The sequence below is a fragment of the Aquarana catesbeiana genome, linkage group LG08, assembly GCF_042186555.1.
Source record: "Aquarana catesbeiana isolate 2022-GZ linkage group LG08, ASM4218655v1, whole genome shotgun sequence".
Classification (NCBI taxonomy): Eukaryota; Metazoa; Chordata; class Amphibia; order Anura; family Ranidae; genus Aquarana; species Aquarana catesbeiana.
In genome coordinates, this window is record NC_133331.1 from 66,749,291 (window position 1) to 66,769,714 (window position 20,424).

At 43.0% G+C, this 20,424-nt stretch overlaps 1 protein-coding gene across 1 annotated transcript in view; it reads right to left on the bottom strand.

The window, feature by feature from the left end:
- Window positions 1-20,424, bottom strand: part of SORCS3 (sortilin related VPS10 domain containing receptor 3) — a 988,335-nt gene that overhangs the window by 205,545 nt on the left and 762,366 nt on the right. Inside the window, exon 15 of the mRNA XM_073595927.1 lies at window positions 11,764-11,881. Coding sequence (XP_073452028.1) covers window positions 11,764-11,881 — 118 coding nt within the window. The remainder of the gene's footprint in view (window positions 1-11,763; window positions 11,882-20,424) is intronic.

Sequence of the window (20,424 nt, forward strand, 5' to 3'; positions counted from 1 at the left end):
GGGCCGATATATTAGGCCGATTTTTTTTTTTTTTCCCTTCATCTCATAAAATCTAACAGTTAGACCCCTTTCACACTGGGGCGTTTTTCAGGCACTTTTGGGCTAAAAATAGCGCCTGTAAAACGGTTCCCCTGCAGTCTGTGTGAAAGCCCGAGTGCTTTCACACTAAGGCGATGCGCTGGCAGGATGTTAAAAAAAAGTCCTGCAAGCGGCATCTTTGGAGCGGTGTATACCCCTCCTCCACCACTCCACGCCCATTGAAATGAATGCGCACCGCTGCCGAAGCGCCTACAAAGCGTTTCGGCAGCAGCGCTTCAGGGGCGCATTTAACCCCTTCTTCGGCCGCTAGCTGGGTTATAAGTGCCCCGCTAGCAGCCGAATAGCGCCGCTAAAATGACGGTAAAGCGCCGCTAAAATTAACAGCGTTTTACCGTCAACGCCTGCCCGCTCCAGTGTGAAAGCAGCTTTAAGTAATAAGTGATACAGAAAATTTTTTATATTTAAACATTTATTAAACAAAACAAACCTCCAATCAGTTCACTTGTATGTAGAATTTAGATTAAAAAAAAAACAAACTATATCTTAAATATTAAATACACAAAAACAGGTAATCAAAACTTTTGGACGAAAAAAAATGGGCTAACTTTACTGCTTTTTTTTTTTTTTTTTTTTAATGTCATTAGTGTATTTTTTTTTTTTTAAATTGCGTTTGAAAGACCGCTGCGCAAATACCGTGTGACATAAAATATTGCAACAACCTCTATTTTATTCCCTAGGGTCTCAGCTAAAAAAATATATATATATAATGTTTGGGGGTTCTAAGTGATTTTATAGCAGAAAATACAGGATTTTTACTTGTAAGCAACAAGTGTCAGAAAAGATTTAGTCTTTAAATGGTTAAACTGAAAACTTCTCCGCGAAGTTCAGTCTATTGATAAAAGAACCTGAAAGAGATACAATGTATCTTCTTATAAGACTTGGCAGGCTGCCCAGAGGAGGAGAGAAGATAACTTCACACAACTTGCAATTGACTTCTATTACAGAAGTCATTTGCAAGTCCCGCTGAATCGGCTTTTTTTATCAGCACAATCGGCCGATGCCGATTAAGTAAAAAAAGCCAAATATCGGCCGATATATCGGCCGGCCGATATATCGGTCGACCTCTAATGATCATTGCTAACAATAGAGCACAAAAGTCTTTGAAGAAGGACAGTTAGTCTGAAACATGTCAGGCGTCATTCTATACAGCCACTTGCACTGATTTTCCGCTGCTCTATTGTTAGCAGTTATCATGTTTGCGACTATTGCCCTATGTCATTGATTTTATACTTTATTGTATTATCATTTTTGTATTAATAAAGAAAACGTTTTATATATCTCTGGTCTGTCCTCAAAGTCCTGAGGGGTATGCTGTGCCTTGAGCACTAGGCCTTTCTCTGTTTAAATCGGAAACGCCGTGCACCCATTTCCTGAAGCCCTTTTCTCCAGAATTAAGGATGTGGAATTGATGGAGAAAATGAAGGCTAGAATGCAGGACAGACTGGAGGCTCATAATAAGGTCTGGGAGCTGTGGCACCTTCGGGAGGACCCACCATGATCAGGTAATAAAAAAAACTATTGCGATGACTCCTTTTTCTTCCCCCCACCTTCTTCCTTCTTCCCCATCCTTCCCTTCCTGTATTCTTGTGACTCTTTCAACAACATACAAATTGTTACGATTTATTAAACGAATAAAAGATGCATATCTGACAAAATAATAACACTAGATAATAAATGACTACTGTCTTTAAACATAGCATCAATATTAATGAATAACTGTCTGAAAGAAATGATGCATATTACAATTTTCACCTTTGAAATTGTGTACCTCTTTATTCTGTATTGCAAATACAAACAATAATGAAATGAAAAATGAAATTGATAAAAAAGGGAGACTCTGCACCTCAGTGTAGGCCACAGATACTTGGGTTAGCAGTAGCAAGAGCCAAAGCCAGAGTCATAGGGAGGTTATGGGGAGGTAACAAGGGGCAATGCCTCCTCAAAATAAATACTGTGCCCCCTAGAACCCCCCCCCCCCCCCGTAGAACAATAAAGTAGTTTTATTTTAATGCATTCCTTTCAAAAAATGAAAAGCAACAATAAATAAACTACAATTATATATATATATATATATATATATATATATTTATTTATATATATATATATATATATATATATATTTATTTATATATATATATATATATATATATATATATATATATATATATTTATTTATATATATATGTATGGGCCATTCAAGAAGAGTCACGGAGTTGAGTTGTTGTGAAGCCACTCCTTCGTTATTTTAGCTGTGTGCTTAGGGTCATTGTCTTGTTGGAAGGTAAACCTTCGGCCCAGTCTGAGGTCCTGAGCACTCTGGAGAAGGTTTTCGTCCAGGATATCCCTGTACTTGGCCACATTCATCTTTCCCTCGATTGCAACCAGTCGTCCTGTCCCTGCAGCTGAAAAACACCCCCACAGCATGATGCTGTCACCACCATGCTTCACTGTTGGGACTGTATTGGACAGGTGATGAGCAGTGCCTGGTTTTCTCCACACATACCGCTTAGAATTAAGGCCAGAAAGTTCTATCTTGGTCTCATCAGACCAGAGAATCTTATTTCTCACCATCTTGGAGTCCTTCGGGTGTTTTTTTAGCAAACTCCATGCGGGCTTTCATGTGTCTTGCACTGAGGAGAGGCTTCCGTTGGGCCACTCTGCCATAAAGCTCCGGTTGGTGGAGGGCTGCAGTGATGGTTGACTTTCTACAACTTTCTCTCATCTCCCGACTGCATCTCTGGAGCTCAGCCACAGTGATCTTTGGGTTCTTCTTTACTCCTCTCACAAGGCTCTTCTCTCCCGATAGCTCAGTTTGGCTGGGCGGCCAGCTCTAGGAAGGGTTCTGGTCATCCCAAACATCTTCCATTTAAGGATTATGGAGGCCACTGTGCTCTTAGGAACCTTAAGTGCAGCAGAATTTTTTGTAACCTTGGCCAAATCTGTGCCTTGCCACAATTCTGTCTCTGAGCTTTTCAGGCAGTTCCTTTGACCTCATGATTCTCATTTGCTCTGACATGCACTGTGAGCTGTAAGGTCTTATATAGACAGGTGTGTGGCTTTCCTAAAAAAAGTCCAATCAGTATAATCAAACACAGCTGGACTCAAATGAAGGTGTAGAACCATCTCAAGGATGATCAGAAGAAATGGACAGCACCTGAGTTAAATATATGAGTGTCACAGCAAAGGGTCTGAATACTTAGGACCATGTGATATTTCAGTTTTTCTTTTTTAATAAATCTGCAAAAATTTCAACAATTCTGTGATTTTATGTCAATATGGGGTTGAAGGCCTGGCTTGCAGTCTCTGCTATAATTCATCCCAAAGGTGTTCTATCTGGTTGAGGTCAGGACTCTGTGCAGGCCTGTCAAGTTCCTCCACTCCAAACTCGCTCAGCCGTGTCTTTATGAACCTTGCTTTGTGCACTGGTCCAAATCATTTGGTGGAGGGGGGATTATGGTGTGGAGTTGTTTTCCAGGGGTTGGGCTTGGCCTCTTAGTTCCAGTGAAACGAACTCTTAAGACGTCAGCATACCAAGACATTTTGGACAATTTCATGCTTCCAACTTTGTGGGAACAGTTTGGGGATGACCCCTTCCTGTTCCAACATGACTGGGCACCAGTGCACAAAGCAAGGTCCATAAAGACATGAATGAGCGAGTTTGGGGTTAAGGAACTTGACAGGCCTGCTCAGATTCCTGACCTCAACCGGATAGAACACCTTTGGGATGACTTAGGTGTATTAGCGCCTGACCTCACAAATGCTCTTCTGGAAGAACGGTCAAACATTACCATAGACACACTCCTAAACCTTGTGGACAGCCTTCCCAGTAGAGTTGAAGCTGTTATAACTGCAAAGGGTGAGTCAACCTAATATTGAACCCTACGGACTAAGACTGGGATGCCATTAAAGTTCATGTGTGTGTAAAGGCAGGTGTCACAATACTTTTGACAACCTAGTGTATAACGCTAAGTGTCCCTTTACACTATTGTGTTGCGGTAGTATGCACTTTAATGCAACACACAGTAAAACACGCTATGCATTATATTGGCGTAATGCAGTGCCTTTCATTCTGAAGCCTAATGCACCTTGCCAGCAGACATGCACTGAATGTGGGGTGTGCTTCCAAAAAAATGCTACATGTACTTTTTTGGTATATTAGGTGGCTAATCCAAATGAATGGATACATTTATACATTTACACACATCCAAATGAATGGGCTGCCTGAAAGTGGTTGTAAACCCTTAAGTATAACCACTGAAGTGACAAGCCTCAGGTGATACACATGGATTAAATAAAGCCTCCTACATAGTTGTACCTCTTTATCTACAGTCCTTCTTCCACTACAGCCATCAAAGTACACAGATCAAAGGCTTTTTTCAGCAACAGAAAGCAGGATGCAGAGATCTGACATCACACAAAGCAAAGCATAGCGTGGGGAGCTGAGTGTAACCTAAGGCCTGAGTGGAGGGAATGGACCCACCCCTCCACACACTCTCTTATGCCGTGTACACACCAGCGGAATGTCCGACAGAAAAAGTCAGACGGAAGCTTTTCATCATCTATTCCGATCGTGTGTATGCCTCATCGGACTTTTTTTTTGTGAAAATTCTGACGGACCTAGAAAGGGAACATGTTCTAAATATTTCCAACGGAACCAATTCCTATCGTGAAAACCGTTTGTCTGTATGGTGTTCTGACGGAACAAAAACGACGCATGCTCTGAAGCAAGTACGAGACGGAAGCTAATGGCTACTGGCTATTGAACTTCCTTTTTCTAGTCCCATCATATGTGTTGTACGTGACCTCGTTCTGGACGAGGGGCGGACTTAGGTTTGACCGTGTGTAGGCAAGACCGCTTGAATGGAATTCCATAGGAGTTCCATCGGAGAAACCTTCGGAGTTTATTCCGACGTCAAAGCCGGTCGTGTGTACAGGGCATTAGAGAAACATGCATAGCTGAGCCTATCAATCGCCTTCTGTGTGCAGGATGGGGAGCAGGGCTGTCACCCCAGGATCTGTGGTGTCAAAAGAAAAGAGCAGACAGGAACTACACTAGGTGTTTTGGATGCAGGCATCATTCAGATATCTTTTTTTTTTCTGCTGGCGATTCACTGCAAAGTAAAAACAATCATAGTGGCTGTTCAGCCGCTTGATTGTTTTTACAGGTGATGTGAGGGGAGGTCCCCCCTCCTTCCACCGCCTTCCAGGGCTTCTCAGCCACCGGTGGCCCTTTACCATAGAGCTGACCAAGGACCATATGGTCCCCGGCCATCTCTATGCCCTCGGAGGCCGGGCGAGACGGCGACGTTATGATGTCACTTCTAGTGACGGCAGATGTAAACACTGCAGTTTTTTTGCCTGGAAAGCTGAGATCTTCTTTTTTTTATCTCAGGCTTTCCAGCCTAGAGAAGAGATGTGGGGACTTTTAGACCCCCACATCTCGCTGTAAAGAGGACCTGCCATGCCCTATTGCTATTACAAGAGATGTTTACATTACTTCTAATAGGAATAAAAGTGATAACTAACTATCTCGGAAAACACTCTAAAGAATATGCTCCTCTCACTCAGTAGAACCTTATTCAGTGACTTTTCAGATATGTTTACTCCCTTGAATGATATGGTTCAAACACATACTGATAAAATCCAGCACTTAGAATCCAAAATGGTGGATCTCTATTCAGCACATGATCTTGTTGATGCATACGCTGACCAGGAATCTGAGCTTCAGCGCCTTCAAAACAAAATGGCGGATTTAGAAGACAGATTTAGGGGAATACCTAAATCCATACCCCCAAATGAGCTTACCAATTTTGTTCAGCGCCTCATGAAGGCCCTCATACCATCCCTGAGTGACATTGAACTGTGTGTCGATAGAGCCCACCACATACCCAAACCCAAATTTCTACCTGACACTGCGCCCAGGGATAACTTGGCATGCATTCACTATTACCATGTGAAAGAACGTGTTATGGCGGTGGGCAAACAAAGCCTGATAGTTCCAGAAGAATTCATTGGTATATCCCTATACATAGATATATCACAGCAGACAGCGATGAACAGGAAGAAACTCACTCCAATTACAAAAATCCTACAATAGCATCGCTTATCGGTGAGGTTTCTCCACTAAACTGCTCGTCACTTGGAATAGCAAAACATACCCTATATATTGTGTGGAAAAAGGCATTCAACTCTTCAAGCAGTGGCAACTTCTCCATCCAGATGCGCAGTCTCCAGCTCCGTCCTCTTCCGAACGTCTGCAAGTTGAATGGTCCTAACATGGCTCTTTTGTCCTTACATACAGTAGAACTCCCCCTGCCACCATACCTCTCACATTAGCATGAGGCTAGGAGCTCAACCGCCCGGTTTGTTCTCTTTTGTCACAGTTCAGTGCGCAGCACTGCTAGTTTGCTTACCCTCCACGATACCCTCCATGATACCACAGCAGCCTCGGCTGCCCATTATGCCTGCATTGCCAGGAATTTCTTAAATATGTTGCTTCTGTTTTTTTCCCACCTGCCCCTATTTTTTAGCTCTCTCTACCCTTCTAGTCACCAATCAAGATGCTGCGAACACCACATATGGACCTAATCTGCCGACTATGTCAAATGCATTACCTTTTGGATTTGTGGAGCCTCCACCTAACGCGTCAGAAGTGCGCTATCCAAACAACACTACCGCATATAACACCATTCCTTGGATGATGAAATTCCCACCCACCAGGTACTCTTTTCTTCCTCAATACAACACAGTTCTATATGGCAACACCCTAGCTTATAACAAATTTTCAACATGCCCCTAAAGGTTATGTCTATGAACTCTAAAGGCCTCAAAAGCCCCTTTAAACGTGCAGTACTGTTAAAGGAAGCGCGCTCCCTCAAAGCAGACATAATTTTTGCTCAGGAAACTCATTTTGCTGCCAACAAATGTCGCGACTGAATTTCCAACACTTTCATCACCTATACTTGGGCAATAGCCCCAAAAAGGCATGCAGGGTTTTTATTGCCATCAGGGACTCTCTTCTGCCACATTCGCACTATTCAGGATCCCCAGGGATGATACATCATCCTCATCTGTGAACTAAACCAAGCGGTTCTCACACTAGTCAACCTTTACACCCCAAACACAAAACAGAGAAGATTCCTAGCCCCACTTCTTGCCAAGGCCCTAGAGGAAAAACAAGGCACCCTGATCATCGGGGGAGACTTCAACACAATCCTAAACCCAACCATGGACTCTACCACCTCCACAAGGAGACCTGAACACTCCATTGTTCATTTACTCCACAAACATGAGTTATATGACATCTGGCGCTGTTTCCATGGGTCTGAGAAGGACTTTACTTTTCTATCTGCTGCACACTCTTCATATTCCCGCATTGACTTCTTTCTAACTGAAAAAGCATCTTTACAAAATGTTCTCCATGCAGACATTGGTACAATTTCTTGGTCATACCATGCCCCAATCACACTGGAATTTGACAACAAACTTCGTAACCCCCCCCATTATGGAGATTGAACACCTCCCTCTTGGAGAACAAGCAATTGTACCAAAAGATCATGCAAGAACATCATAACTTCTTTATGTATAATGATACTCCAGAAATTAGTAGATATACTTTATGGAATACCTATAAGGTGTATATGAGGGTGATACTAATTAAACTGGCTTCATATAACAAGAAACAGAGGGAGAAGAAGATTGAAGACTTGTTTTACTCTATAGCCCTAAAAGAACGAGATAATAAAGCCAACCCAAATCCCTGTCTAACAAATGCTATCCTTCAAAAGAGACAAAAGTTAAGGTCCCTGCTCCTTTATAAATTTGAAAACCACCTTAAATATCTTAAAGCTAACTATTATAGTCTGCATAACAAAGCTAAAAGCTTGGTTAGCTAAAAAGTCAAAGTGAAACAACTTAAGCAAAAAATAGTTGCCCTTTCTCACTCCCTATCCCATAGAACTCTATTAATTCCAAAAGATATAGCCAATCCCTTTGCGGACTACTATCAATCTCTCTATGACCTCCACAGTGATAAGGCTACTCCCCAACCTTCTCCTGAACTTATCAATAGTTTTCTGAGCAAAGTGAAGCTTCCTAACCGTACTGACGATCAACTCAAGTCCACTTCCCAGCCATTCGCAACCCAGGAATTTTGTTTGATCATCAAAAAACTCCCCAACCACAAATCCCCGGGAGACGATGGTTTCTCAAACAAATATTATAAATGCCTCCCTAATGAAACTGCCCCTCATCTACAATCCGTCTTCAATCTTGCTTCCTCCTCTGGTACCTTCCCTTCCGAAATGTTGAGAGCTGTGATTGTTACGATTCCCAAACCCAACAAGGGCCCCACCAGTCCTGCTAACTGCAGGCCCATATCCATTCTCAATATGGATGTGAATATCTTTGCCAAACTCTTAGCACTTGGATTACAACAAATTTTAACACACCTTATCCATCCTGACCAGGTGGGCTTTGTCCCAGGCCATCAAGCCCCAGATGGAACTAGACATGTCATCAATCTAACCTCCCAGGCTGGATCCTCTTGAGCACCTTCCCTGCTCCTCTCTTTGGAGCGGAGAAGGCATTCGATAGGGTCCACTGGGGATATCTCAAGTCAGTACTTGACACGTTTGGCATTGGAAGATGGTTGCAGACTGCTATCCTATCCCTATATTCCACCCCCTCAGCCACCATACTTACTTCGGGGATCACCTCCAAACCAATGCGAATAACGGACTAGGCAAGGATGCCCCCATCGCCTATAATTTTTACACTTTTCATGGAAAAGCTAGCGGAAAGTATTAGATCCCACTCTGACATTACAGGCCTCTTTATAGCAGTAACTGAACACAAAATAAGTCTCTTTGTGGACGATGTCATGCTCATACTTTCCAACCTAAAGACATCTCTACATGAGACACAGAAAATACTAGATGAGTTCAGTGCCGTGTCCTACTATAAATTAAATGCAACAAAGTCCCAAATTCCAAGTATTAATATCCCAACCTCTTTGCAATCGTCCTTAACAAAAAATGTTATTTTCTTTGGTCCCCTCGCTCGCTATCATTTCTAGGCATCCAACTGACCTCACATACTTCACAGCTTTATAAACACAATTTTAAACGTTTCCTGGATTCACTACCCCAACAACTCTCCCATCTGCAAACCCAAGAACTTTCAATAGGAGGGAAAATAGCGACGCTGAAAATGTTACTTCTTCCTGAACTCCTTTACCTATTCCGCACCTTAATAATCCCCCTACCACGTACCTTTCTCACTTCTGTCCAAAAACTTTTTACACAGTATTTATGGAACCACAAACCCCCTAGGTGCTCTCTCAACATTATGATGAGACATAAGAAGAATGGTCTAATGGGCGTCCCCAATGTTATGGCTTATCATAAAGCCTGCGTTATAGACCAAATTAAATAATAGTGGACACCCCCCAAACATAAAACATGGGCACTCATGGAATCCAAGACTGCTCTGCATAAAGATCCTAAATTAACCCTAATCGCTCTTAAGATAGGAGCCCCGCCTCCTCGTTCCCTTATCCCAAGAGTGCAAACCTCTATCAAGATGTGGTTAAAGACTCCCTTTTCATCTTCATTCAAAGGGTCACTATAAAAACTCCATATCCCACTATCGGTACTCCACCACTTTATACCCTGCATTGACCTGAAACTATGGAAATCTAAAGGTCTTACCCTACTGAAAGACCTATACCAGGGAACAACCCTAAACACTTTTGCATACCTCTCCTCTCATTTTAATCTTCCTCCTTTAGCACACTTTTCTTACCTACGAGTTTGATCCTTCCTTCATAAACACCCCCTACCCTTAGAAATACCAGCCACGATACTTACATTCCTCCAAGAAGCTGAAACTCCATTAAGAGGGATCTCCCTATTTTATAATGTGTTCAATATCCAGGATTCCTTTTCAAAGACCACTACCATTACCAAATGGGAAGCAACCTTAGGCAAGACCTTTACAGATACATATTGGAAAAAAACCTACTTTATCACGTATACCTCAACTAGGTGCGTGAATCACTGGGAACTCTTCCAGAAAGTAGTACACTCCTGGTATCTTACTCCATTTAAACTCTCCAAGTTTTACCCCTCGCACACAGACCTTTGCTGTTGAAAGTGCAGAGAATCCAGTACACTATTCCGCATACAGACAGTCCCCTGGTTACAAACATCCGAGTTACAAACGACTCCTACTTACAAACAGAGGGAGACAACAGGAAGTGAGAGGAAATCTACCCCTAGGAAGGGAAATTCACTCCTGTAAGAGTTATTTTGGGAAAAAGGTACCTCCACTGATGCTTTATCACCAAGGCTTGTTTCCACAACAACCCAACATTTTCAAAATTCAATTGTCATTGGGACAGAAAGTGAGGTGAAATCTTCTGAACAGGGGCACAGGCAACAAAACAAATGTTACAGGGGTGTTAACCCTTCCCTATGCTATCCAAAAAGCTTAAAAAGCTTTTTTTGTCTGGAGTTACAATTAAAAAATTTACCTGTTCCGGCTTACAAACAGATTCAACTTAAAAACAAACCTACAGACCTTATCTTGTTTGTAACCCGGGGACATTTTGGAACAAAATCTTGTACATACTGTCAGACATAGGAGGCCATCACATAGCTCCCAACCCTGAACTAGCCATCTTACACCTGACTATCCAGGAATTACCACCCAATATGCGAGTAGTGGCTACACAACTTCTACTAGCAGCAAAACTCACAATCACGAGATTGTGGAATCCACCTTCCCCTCTTGATGCCATTCTTACCCTAAACCACCAATGCGATAAAGAAAAACTGTTGGCTATCACGAACCTCACCGCCACACCATTCAGAGATAAGTGGAACCTATGGCTATCTAATTCTAATGCCCTGTACACACGGTCGGATTTTCCGATGGAAAATGTGTGATAGGACCTTGTTGTCGGAAATTCCGACCGTGTGTAGGCTCCATCACACATTTTCCATCGGATTTTTCGACACACAAAGTTTGAGAGCAGGTTATAAAATTTTCCGACAACAAAATCCGTTGTTGGAATTTCCGATCGTGTGTACACAAATCTGACGCACAAAGTGCCACGCATGCTTAGAATAAATAAAGAGATGAAAGCTATTGGCTACTGCCCCGTTTATAGTCCCGACGTATGTGTTTTACGTCACCGCGTTCAGAATGATCGGATTTTCCGACAACTTTGTGTGACCGTGTGTATGCAAGACAAGGTTGAGCCAACGTCCGTCGGAAAAAATCCTAGGATTTTGTAATCGGAATGTCCGATCAATGTCCGACCGTGTGTACGGGGCATAAGTGTGCAGTCAAGATTTGAAAACTGTTGTTTAAGATTCAAGGTTAATGTAAACTAACCCAAGCATCACTAATACGGGTGTGCTATACACTGATGACTAGCCTGACTGTATCTTGCTGTTCATGACTAATAATAGGTTAAGTTACTTTAGTGCAAATGACAATACTTTTCTTGGATTACTTTGTTGTTATGTTAACATTGGATACCAACTGATAGCTTGAACCTGTTTCAGTTTCTATCGTTGTACCACTTTATTTTGATACAATAAAGAAATATTGACATTAAAAAAAAAGGGAGAATAGCTTGTTGTTGATGTTTCTTACCTGATTGTGCAAATGCCAGTTTTCAAAGTCGTTTTCAGTGCACCTCCGGCCAAAAACAGATTTGTAATCCACTTTCACCAGCTGCCACTCCGACAAGAGACTGAAGTGTCCGAACACTCTGCACAGAAAGACACAGTATGGTTAAGCCTTAAGCATGTTATTCCACTTATTAAACGTAACTGGCGTTTTTATCACCAGAAAAAAAAAGGTTCCTCCTGATAATCCTGCTATTCTCACTATCTGGAGGCTGTGGACTTCTTTCCATTTCGATCTCCAGAGAAATGAAAGTGCCGTGGATCAATACTGCTGTTGTATCAATCAGTTTAATATGAGCGGTTGCCTTTTAGTTCTTAGCCCAGGAAGATCTGAAGGCAGTCTTGGATGAGCATACAAAATATTTCTCAGATTAGCTCTTTTGAGAACATGCATATCCCCATAGTATGGTTTGCTTATAACAAATACCACATCCTCCGGGAAAGAGACATTATTCCAAAATCTTATTACTGCCAAAAAGGAAGCAATCTGGAGAACTTCCTGCAGAAAATTGGAATGGGAAAGATTTTTACAAGTCTGAAAAAATACATTTCTGACATGTCATAATATACAGTGATGGTATCACTTTTCAGAAAAGCTCCACCTTTGTCATTATAAAGCTATTCTTGGGCTCCAAGCAGTGACTTTGCCAAGGGTAAAATTAAGTCATTAGTGTGCTGCAGGCAAGAGAAAGGATTTCATCAGTCTCTTCTCTCTTACAGTGATCAAATTGCAACAATGTACAATGTTACTGTGCATCAAGTCACAAGGTGAGAGGGAGCAGCAGGGACCAATCTGTCACAACTAACTTCTGCCCGGGCAGCAGGATTTATATGACCATATCATCTCTGAGCCCATATTTCAGCCCAGGAAGAAAGCGGTGATCCTGAATGATGCCTTCATTCACAATAATATACAAATAATAAGTGCTTATCTATACAAATTACAGATAACGCATGAATGTGATAAAACTAGAAGTGTCCAAAACCCAGATAATAAAGATCTTGAATCAAACGAAGAATTGAAGAATTACAAACAAATGAAGAATTCCAACCATGCACCGATGAAGTGGAAATTCTTGGAATAAATGGATATAGACACCACATACCCTTCACCACAAATACGAGCCTCTTACAAAAACATATTGATCCCTTGTGACAAAGATCAATACACCTTGTTGCAAACAGAATATTCCAGGTGCTTAGCGATAGTCCACATCAGACCACCATCAGACCACCAACCAATGAATCTCAGACGGAGCCCAGAGTTAATGTACCAGGCCAGATATCATCATCATCTGGATCTAAAGGCACATGTTGACTGTGTAACCAGTTTCCATCAAGCCTCTCTGTGAGCAGGTTGTAGTTTGTTCCACATTATCCTGCTAGGTGTTCTGTGTCCAATGGGCCTGGATGACCAATATTGCGAGAAAGCACAGGGCCATTGGTTACTTCTCCTCTACGTCTAGGTACTTTTTCCTTCTCATGCTCAGCTCCACTTAGTCATACAAAAGATCCATTTGGCCAAGAATTCTTCAAAAAGTGGGGCTGTAGAGCAGGGGTCTCCAAACTTTCTAAACCAAGGGATTTACTGTACTTCAGACTTTAGCGGGGCCGGACTGTGGCCATCAGAAGTACAAAATGTCCCAGCGTCAGTGGGCATAAACAATCCCCCATCCCTGGTGTCAGTGGGAGGATTTGTGCCCCATTGTTGGTGTCATTGGCAGGAATTGTGCCCCATTGTTGATGTCATTGGGAGGAATTAGGCCTCATAATTGGTGTCATTGGGACCCATTGTTGGTGTCAATGGGATGAACTGTGCCCCATCATTGGTGTCAATGGGCCCTATTGTTAGTGTCAATGGGGGGAACTGTGCCCCATCATTGGTGTCATTGAGCCCCACTGTTGGTGTCATTGGGAGGAACTGTGCCCCATCATTGGTGTCATTGAATCCCATTGTTGGTGTCATTGGGAGGAATTGTGCCCTATTGTTTGTGTCATTGAGAGGAACTGTGCTCCATCGTTGGTGTCATTGGGCCCCACTGTTTGTGTCAATGGGAGGAACTGTGCTCTATCATTGTTGTCATAGTACCCCATTGTTGGTGTCAATGGGAGGAACTGTCCCCCATCGTTGGTATCATTGGGAGGAATTGTGCCTTTCATTAGTTTCAGTGAATAAAATAGCACCCCAAGGGGCAGATAAAAGCAAGTAAAGGGCCACATCCAGCAGCTGGGTCGCAATTTGGAGACCACTGCTATAGAGAAAGCCTGGCAGCGGAGGGATGGAGGGAAGATGGCAGCATTGTATCCTGAGTGCAGAAGTCTAGCAGTGCACAAGAAGGAGGATCCTGTAGCAGAGCTTTACAAATCCATGGAAAGAACTGCTAAGCGCACAAGATACAAACCAGTTTCTTCTCTCTCTCCCTCCACTGCCATGCTTTCTTTACAGCCTCATGTTTTAAAGTGGTTCTAAAGCCTTAATATTTTTTATCTGAATGCATTACTTGCATTCAGGTAAAAAATGTCAAGGCATTGATTTTGGCCCCTCACCAGAACTGTGCATGTCTGCAGCCCTTCTCTCCCCACACTTCTGGGTCTCGCTGGCTTTGCTGGGGCACCGAGAGTTATTGGCTCCCAGTGCTGTCAATCAAAGCCAGTGACGAGGGAGTGGGAGTTAGGGCCTAGTCCTGCTGTCTGTGTCAATGGACACAGCAGCAGGGCTCGGGAGCAAGCATGCACAAGTGCCTACGTAGGAAGTGGTTTCCAGTGGGGGCACTGGACAAAGAGGAGGAGCCAGCAGCGCCGGCAGGGGGACCTGAGAAAGGGGGGTTTGGGGCTGCGCTGTGCAATTCCATTGCATAGAGCAAGTTAGTATAGAGATGTTTGTTATTTGAAAAAAAAATCCTTTACAGCCACTTTAAGGATTTCTTGGCCAAATGGATCTTTTGTATGACTAAGTGGAGCTGAGCATGAGAAGCAAAAAGTAGCTAGAAGTAGAGGAGAAGTAGCCGATGGCCTTGTGCTTTCTGGGAATACTGTTCATCTAGGCAAATTGGACACAGAGCAACATTGATGGACATTGAGGGACATCAAAGGTTACACTTTTTGGCTCCCATGTTATGCTTGCCCTCCATCTGTCCCCTTTAGCCCCTGGGATAGACACACTTTGCCTCCACCTGTTGGCTGATTGGCTTTTAAACCTTTCAGCCACCTGCATGTGGAATCTGTCGCGCCCTCTGGGGGGTATACAGTATATGGAGGGATTAGCATCATGGGATTTCTCTCTTCATGGCCCCACTCCTCACATGCAAAGGAAATACGGATTATGGTAAGTAGTCTTATTCTTCACTAGCATGCAACTCAACATTTATCTCTACACCTGTGGAACAGAGTTCACATGTCATTTTTTGTCTGGTTTTGTTTTTATTGTTTATTTTTCATCACAGTTTCCCTTTCATTGTTGTCCCCATCAATTTTGCTTTGCACCTCACTCCCCATCTGTCTCCGTGCCCACACTTATATCTGATTTGCTTGTATACTATGTAGACTTTTTTCATTATTTACTACATACACCTACATATATGGTTGGCTTTCCGGGTATCTACCTCATTACCAGAGAGGTCTATAATATTACCTGATTGGGTCATACACTCTTTAGAATATATATATATATATATATATATATATATATATATATATATACACATATGGTTGGCCTTCCTAGTACATATTTCAGTATTTAGATATACAGTTTTAATTCAATCTTATTTTATTGATAGGTAAAGTATCATTGAAAAATTGTACAGTATACAAATATGTTGTTCAATAACACATAAACAAAGATATACATTCATATATTCGTAAACATTCGTGCAACACTGGTGTCATACCGTCTCATGGTTTAGATAATTTGTGAGCTTTGGTTGATTGATAAGGTATATAAGCCTGTATACCTACAGCGTCTAACCTGGCTTAGTAAGATTAGGTGAGCACCGCTATCTACTCAACGAGCGGTGCCCACTCATTACAAGTAGGCTAGGGCTTTTACTTCTGCGCTGAGCACGTTTTCTCTGAGGGGGAAGCTCTGTGTGTGCCACCGTTCCGGTCTAATGAGACTAGAGATTATGATTTCGGTGAGCGTGTAACGCAAACATTTAAAGGGAAAGGAGAAGGGGAAAAAAGGAGAGAGTGGGGATAGAAGGGTGAAGGCAGTAAGGGATGTAGAAATTAAGAGAGAAATTTTCCACTGTGGCTATACAGGTGCGTCGGTGGATTCCTCTGAGGCCCATGGAATAAATTCTGAGGAGTAGCGAAACATAGACCATAAGGTCCAGGTCTTGGAGAATTGCTCCTCCTTACCCGTTTCCTGCAACAACATTCGTTCCAATCTGTTAATTTGGTCCACTTTAATTGCCCAATCACCCAGGGAAGGCATGCTCGTCGACTTCCAATGTCTGGGCAGAACTGTTCTAGCAGCCGCCAGAAAGTAACGCAAAACGTCTTTTTTGACCGATTTAATCGGTCCAGGGAGCAAAGATAGCAGAACTACCTCAGGAGAGGGTGTGATTGAGGTCGTCATGAATCTGCAGTATAAGTCGAGGATCTTCTGCCAGAACCTCCGCACAGGGGGGCATTCCCACCAAATGTGGAGTAAGGTTCCCTTGGATGACAAGCAACACCAGCAGGTATCCGGGAGTGCCGGGTTTATCCAGTGCAAAGTCGAGGGGCATCTGTACCAACGGGTCAACAACTTAAATCCTTTTTCTTGGGCTTTGGAGGCTAAGGATATTTTGTGAGTCAGAATGAAGCACTTTTGCCAGTCTACATGTGCAATGGGGTGACCCAGATCTTCCTTCCAGGCCTGTGTGTATGGGGGGAGGTCAGGATTATAAACCATATGTATGAGAGAATATAGTTGAGAGACCACATGTGTAGGGGGGGCGGTCTGGAGCAGCATGCTCTCCAAGTCTGTTAAGTCCGCAAGTATATCAGGCAGGGATGGGAAGGTGCGAATGAAGGATATCACCTGTTGCCTCTGCAGCCAATGCGTCGAGGTATGGGAAGATGGGCCGGAGGGGTTGTCATGAGTCGGGGAAGAGTGATCGCAGGACTTGGGCAAGTCGTCTGTGGTCCTCCAGATATACAGTTTTGTTGCAGCTGCAAATCATGTTGGACATTGAGGGACATCAAAGGTCACATTATGCTTGCCCTCCATCTGTCCCCCAGTGGGTCTTTGCTGTAGATACACTGCATTTACATCTACCCCTCAAGAAGCGAGCAGCGACTCACGAAACGCGCCAATTTAAACGATGCCTGTGTATTATTGTACATCAACAATTCTAAATATACATGTATGTGGCTGCTTGGTAATGTTGTGTTTTATCACTGCCATGTTTATTTTGTATACTCTCATTGACCCTTTTGTGCTCACCTCGTCCCACAGGTGTAATTCTTCTTTGTTACCTCATTTACTAAGCTCTGGAGCAACTGCACTTTGCAAAGTGCACAGTCTATTTGCCTTTAGTAAATCGACCCCAATATTTACACTAAGCACACATTTTCTTTTTATTTAATGAACGAAGGGCCGTAACACATTGATCCACTTTCAAATAAATACTGTTGTTAGCCCTTTGCAGGATGCCGGATGCATGAATTCCAGTGGCGGGGGTGTTTTTTTGAAGCACCTGATTAAAACTAGAGACTCTAATAGGCTTCAAAATGGGGTGGGCTGCCAGCACTGTGAACCAAGCCCACACAGTTGTGTGACATAAGTAAAAGAATAAACTCTATTTTCACACTGAATCTCCTTCCTACCAATCGGGAAGCGGGTCTGAGACCCGTTTCCCTATTGGCTGAAAGGAGAAGCATTCCGATTGGCTGCCGAGGAGGAGGAAGGAGGCAGGGGAAGGGGAAGCTGCCCGTGATGCCCACCATCCGTGATGCCCACAGAGGAAGGAAGGGAAAATCGTCCGTGATGTCCGCCTCCTGTGATGCCCTCGGAGGAATGAAGGGGAAGCCGCCCATGATGCCCGCCACCTGTAATGCCCAGGGAGGAAGAAAGGGGAAACCTCCATGATGCATGCCATAGATGGGGTAAGTGCTCCGGATCCGACCGGACGAGTGGCTGTGGGTGCACTGTTTGCCGCCCCCCCCAAAAAAACTACCACCAGCCGCTACCGATATGGATCATTCCACCCAAGACGTATATGTCAAATGTCTTATGTGATGAGATCTCTCCACTTGACTTCTGAGGTGTGCCATGTATTTTGGCATGGCAAGAGAGGGAGCATTCTTCTTACGTTTGGAGGAAAAGAAATTGAACCTCCGCATATGGAAAGGCTTCTTTACAGTAAGAGCTGTGAAAATGTGGAAACGACTGCCTCAAGAACTAATTCTGGCCAGCTCAGTAGAGTGCTTGAAAAAAGCGTTGGATGCAGTCCTAAACTAATATCCGATTGCCTTCTGATGCGAGCAAATGGTGGAGCAAATTGGACCATGCTTTATGGGGGGGGGGGGGGGTTGCCTTCCTCTGGATCAATTGTGGGTATAGGATTCTGTGTTTGGAGGTTTTCTATTTATTTTTTCTATTTATTTAATTTTGTTTTCTATTGGTTGAACCAGATGAACATGTCTTTTTTTAGCCTAATTAACTGTGGAACTATTTAAGTATATGTAATGTAGACTTGGATGAGATGAACGCTAGAAGAATGAAGATTTTATTCAACATCAGATAGAAATGAGAAAGAGGGATATAGTGCCCTCATAAAAAGATTACAGTTATGAAATATTGTCTGCAAAATATATTTTTTTTAAATGCACATAAAACACAACAAAAAAACATAGTAAATGGTATATTGAATAATCAGCATACCAGAAACATATTTTCTGGCAGATGTAGGGGATTAAACAACTTTATAGTTTTCCTGTACCCACTTTGGGCCAAACATATGCGGACACCCCTCACAATTATTGAATTGGGTGGGGTGTGATCATTGTGATCATCACTGTCTAGACGGCGGAAATGGGCGTGCATCTCCTTGACTACGGGCGGCAACCGGGACGATACTTCCTACACCTCCAATGTTTTGCAGATACAGTCTGTGTGAAGATTTACCCCCAAGCCGTAAATGAACTAACCAGATGGGTGACGCTTATGTGCATGTCTCCAGCTGGGGCCACTTCCTTCTCTACCCTGTTCCATTTGAACGAGGACTGTATGGAGATCGTATATTGACGAATTATATTTATTGATGTGCCTAACTACTTGGTACCATTTGGAGGCCTTGTGTGGATGAGTGGGGACCCGCCTGGTACAACTGTGTCCTATTGACACAGGTGCTGCCTGTCCATGAGTCAAATTTTCCCCACTGGTCTAGCAGTGAATATCTACGATGACCGTTATGGTGTGATCCCCTCCCGACAAGTGCCCCTGACGAAGGCACGTATTGTGTCCTGAAACGCGTCAGCCTGTCTGGACCTCACATGGGATTCTATTACCATAGTCATCAGTGTTCTGATTGGTTTGAAAACTGTATAATTATATATTTGTATACGATTCTTGAATAAATTATTTTTTTTTATGATATTTGTATATTGTTGCCTTTAAAGTCCCAATTCTCTTGGGGGGTATTCTCTTCTTTATCTCCACGCCAGGTGGTCCCTTCAACCCACTCTAGTCCAAACAGCACAGACAGTCCATCTCCCGGCTTGCCTTGCTTCTGTCTCGCAGACCCACACACGGGGTTCCGGCCGCTCTGCTCGGCTCCCTTGCACCATGACATCACACAACGTGCTCAGGCACCCTCTTTGCCAGGTCCCCCCTCCCGCAAGTGGCACAGACATATTTTTTATTGGCAACCTTTTCCTGTCACTGGCATTTACTGGCAGGAGAAAAGTGTCCATTTTTTTACTGGCTGGCAGTAAAATTACTGACAGTTGGCAACACTGCAATTCAACACTGCCACAAATTTGTGGCACATTATCCTTGCTATCTGGGACACTGTACATCCCTGAGTTGTCTCTTATCTTCCTCTGAATCGAAACTGCAAGAGCTTGTGAGATGTTGGAGATGGATCTTTTTTTTTTCACCCTAGCTAACAACAAAATTATATTATGTACAGAGAAGAAGGTCAGTCTTCTCCTGTCTTCTCTTAACATCGCTATGACAACCTGTATACTTTTACTTTGCAAAGATCATAGACAGGCAAGGCGATCATATTATGAAAGCAATCTTCGGATTGAGTTGAATAATAACTCCCGTGCATCAATGTGAAAGGCTAGACTAAGTTGTATTGATAGAGAAATTGCACCTGGGGGTTTATTAATTTAATGCGTACAGCTCAATGTTGTACTCTGGAGACAAGACCGCACTACATGTAGCAACAACAGAAATATCAGCCAGGGAGACAAGGAAAATTCATCGTGTACATACAATGACCAGTGCTCTTATCAAAAATCATTCAAAGACCAATTTTCGAGAAGAATGTTGGATGAAATGTGGTGTTGGATGGCATGTGTTATTTTCATGAATTCATTCTCTGCTTCCAGGGCTCAGATATAGCAGTAGGAACTGTTCCATTCTGTCTTCTCTGCTGCTGCCATTACACATATATTATGATCGGACTAGTAC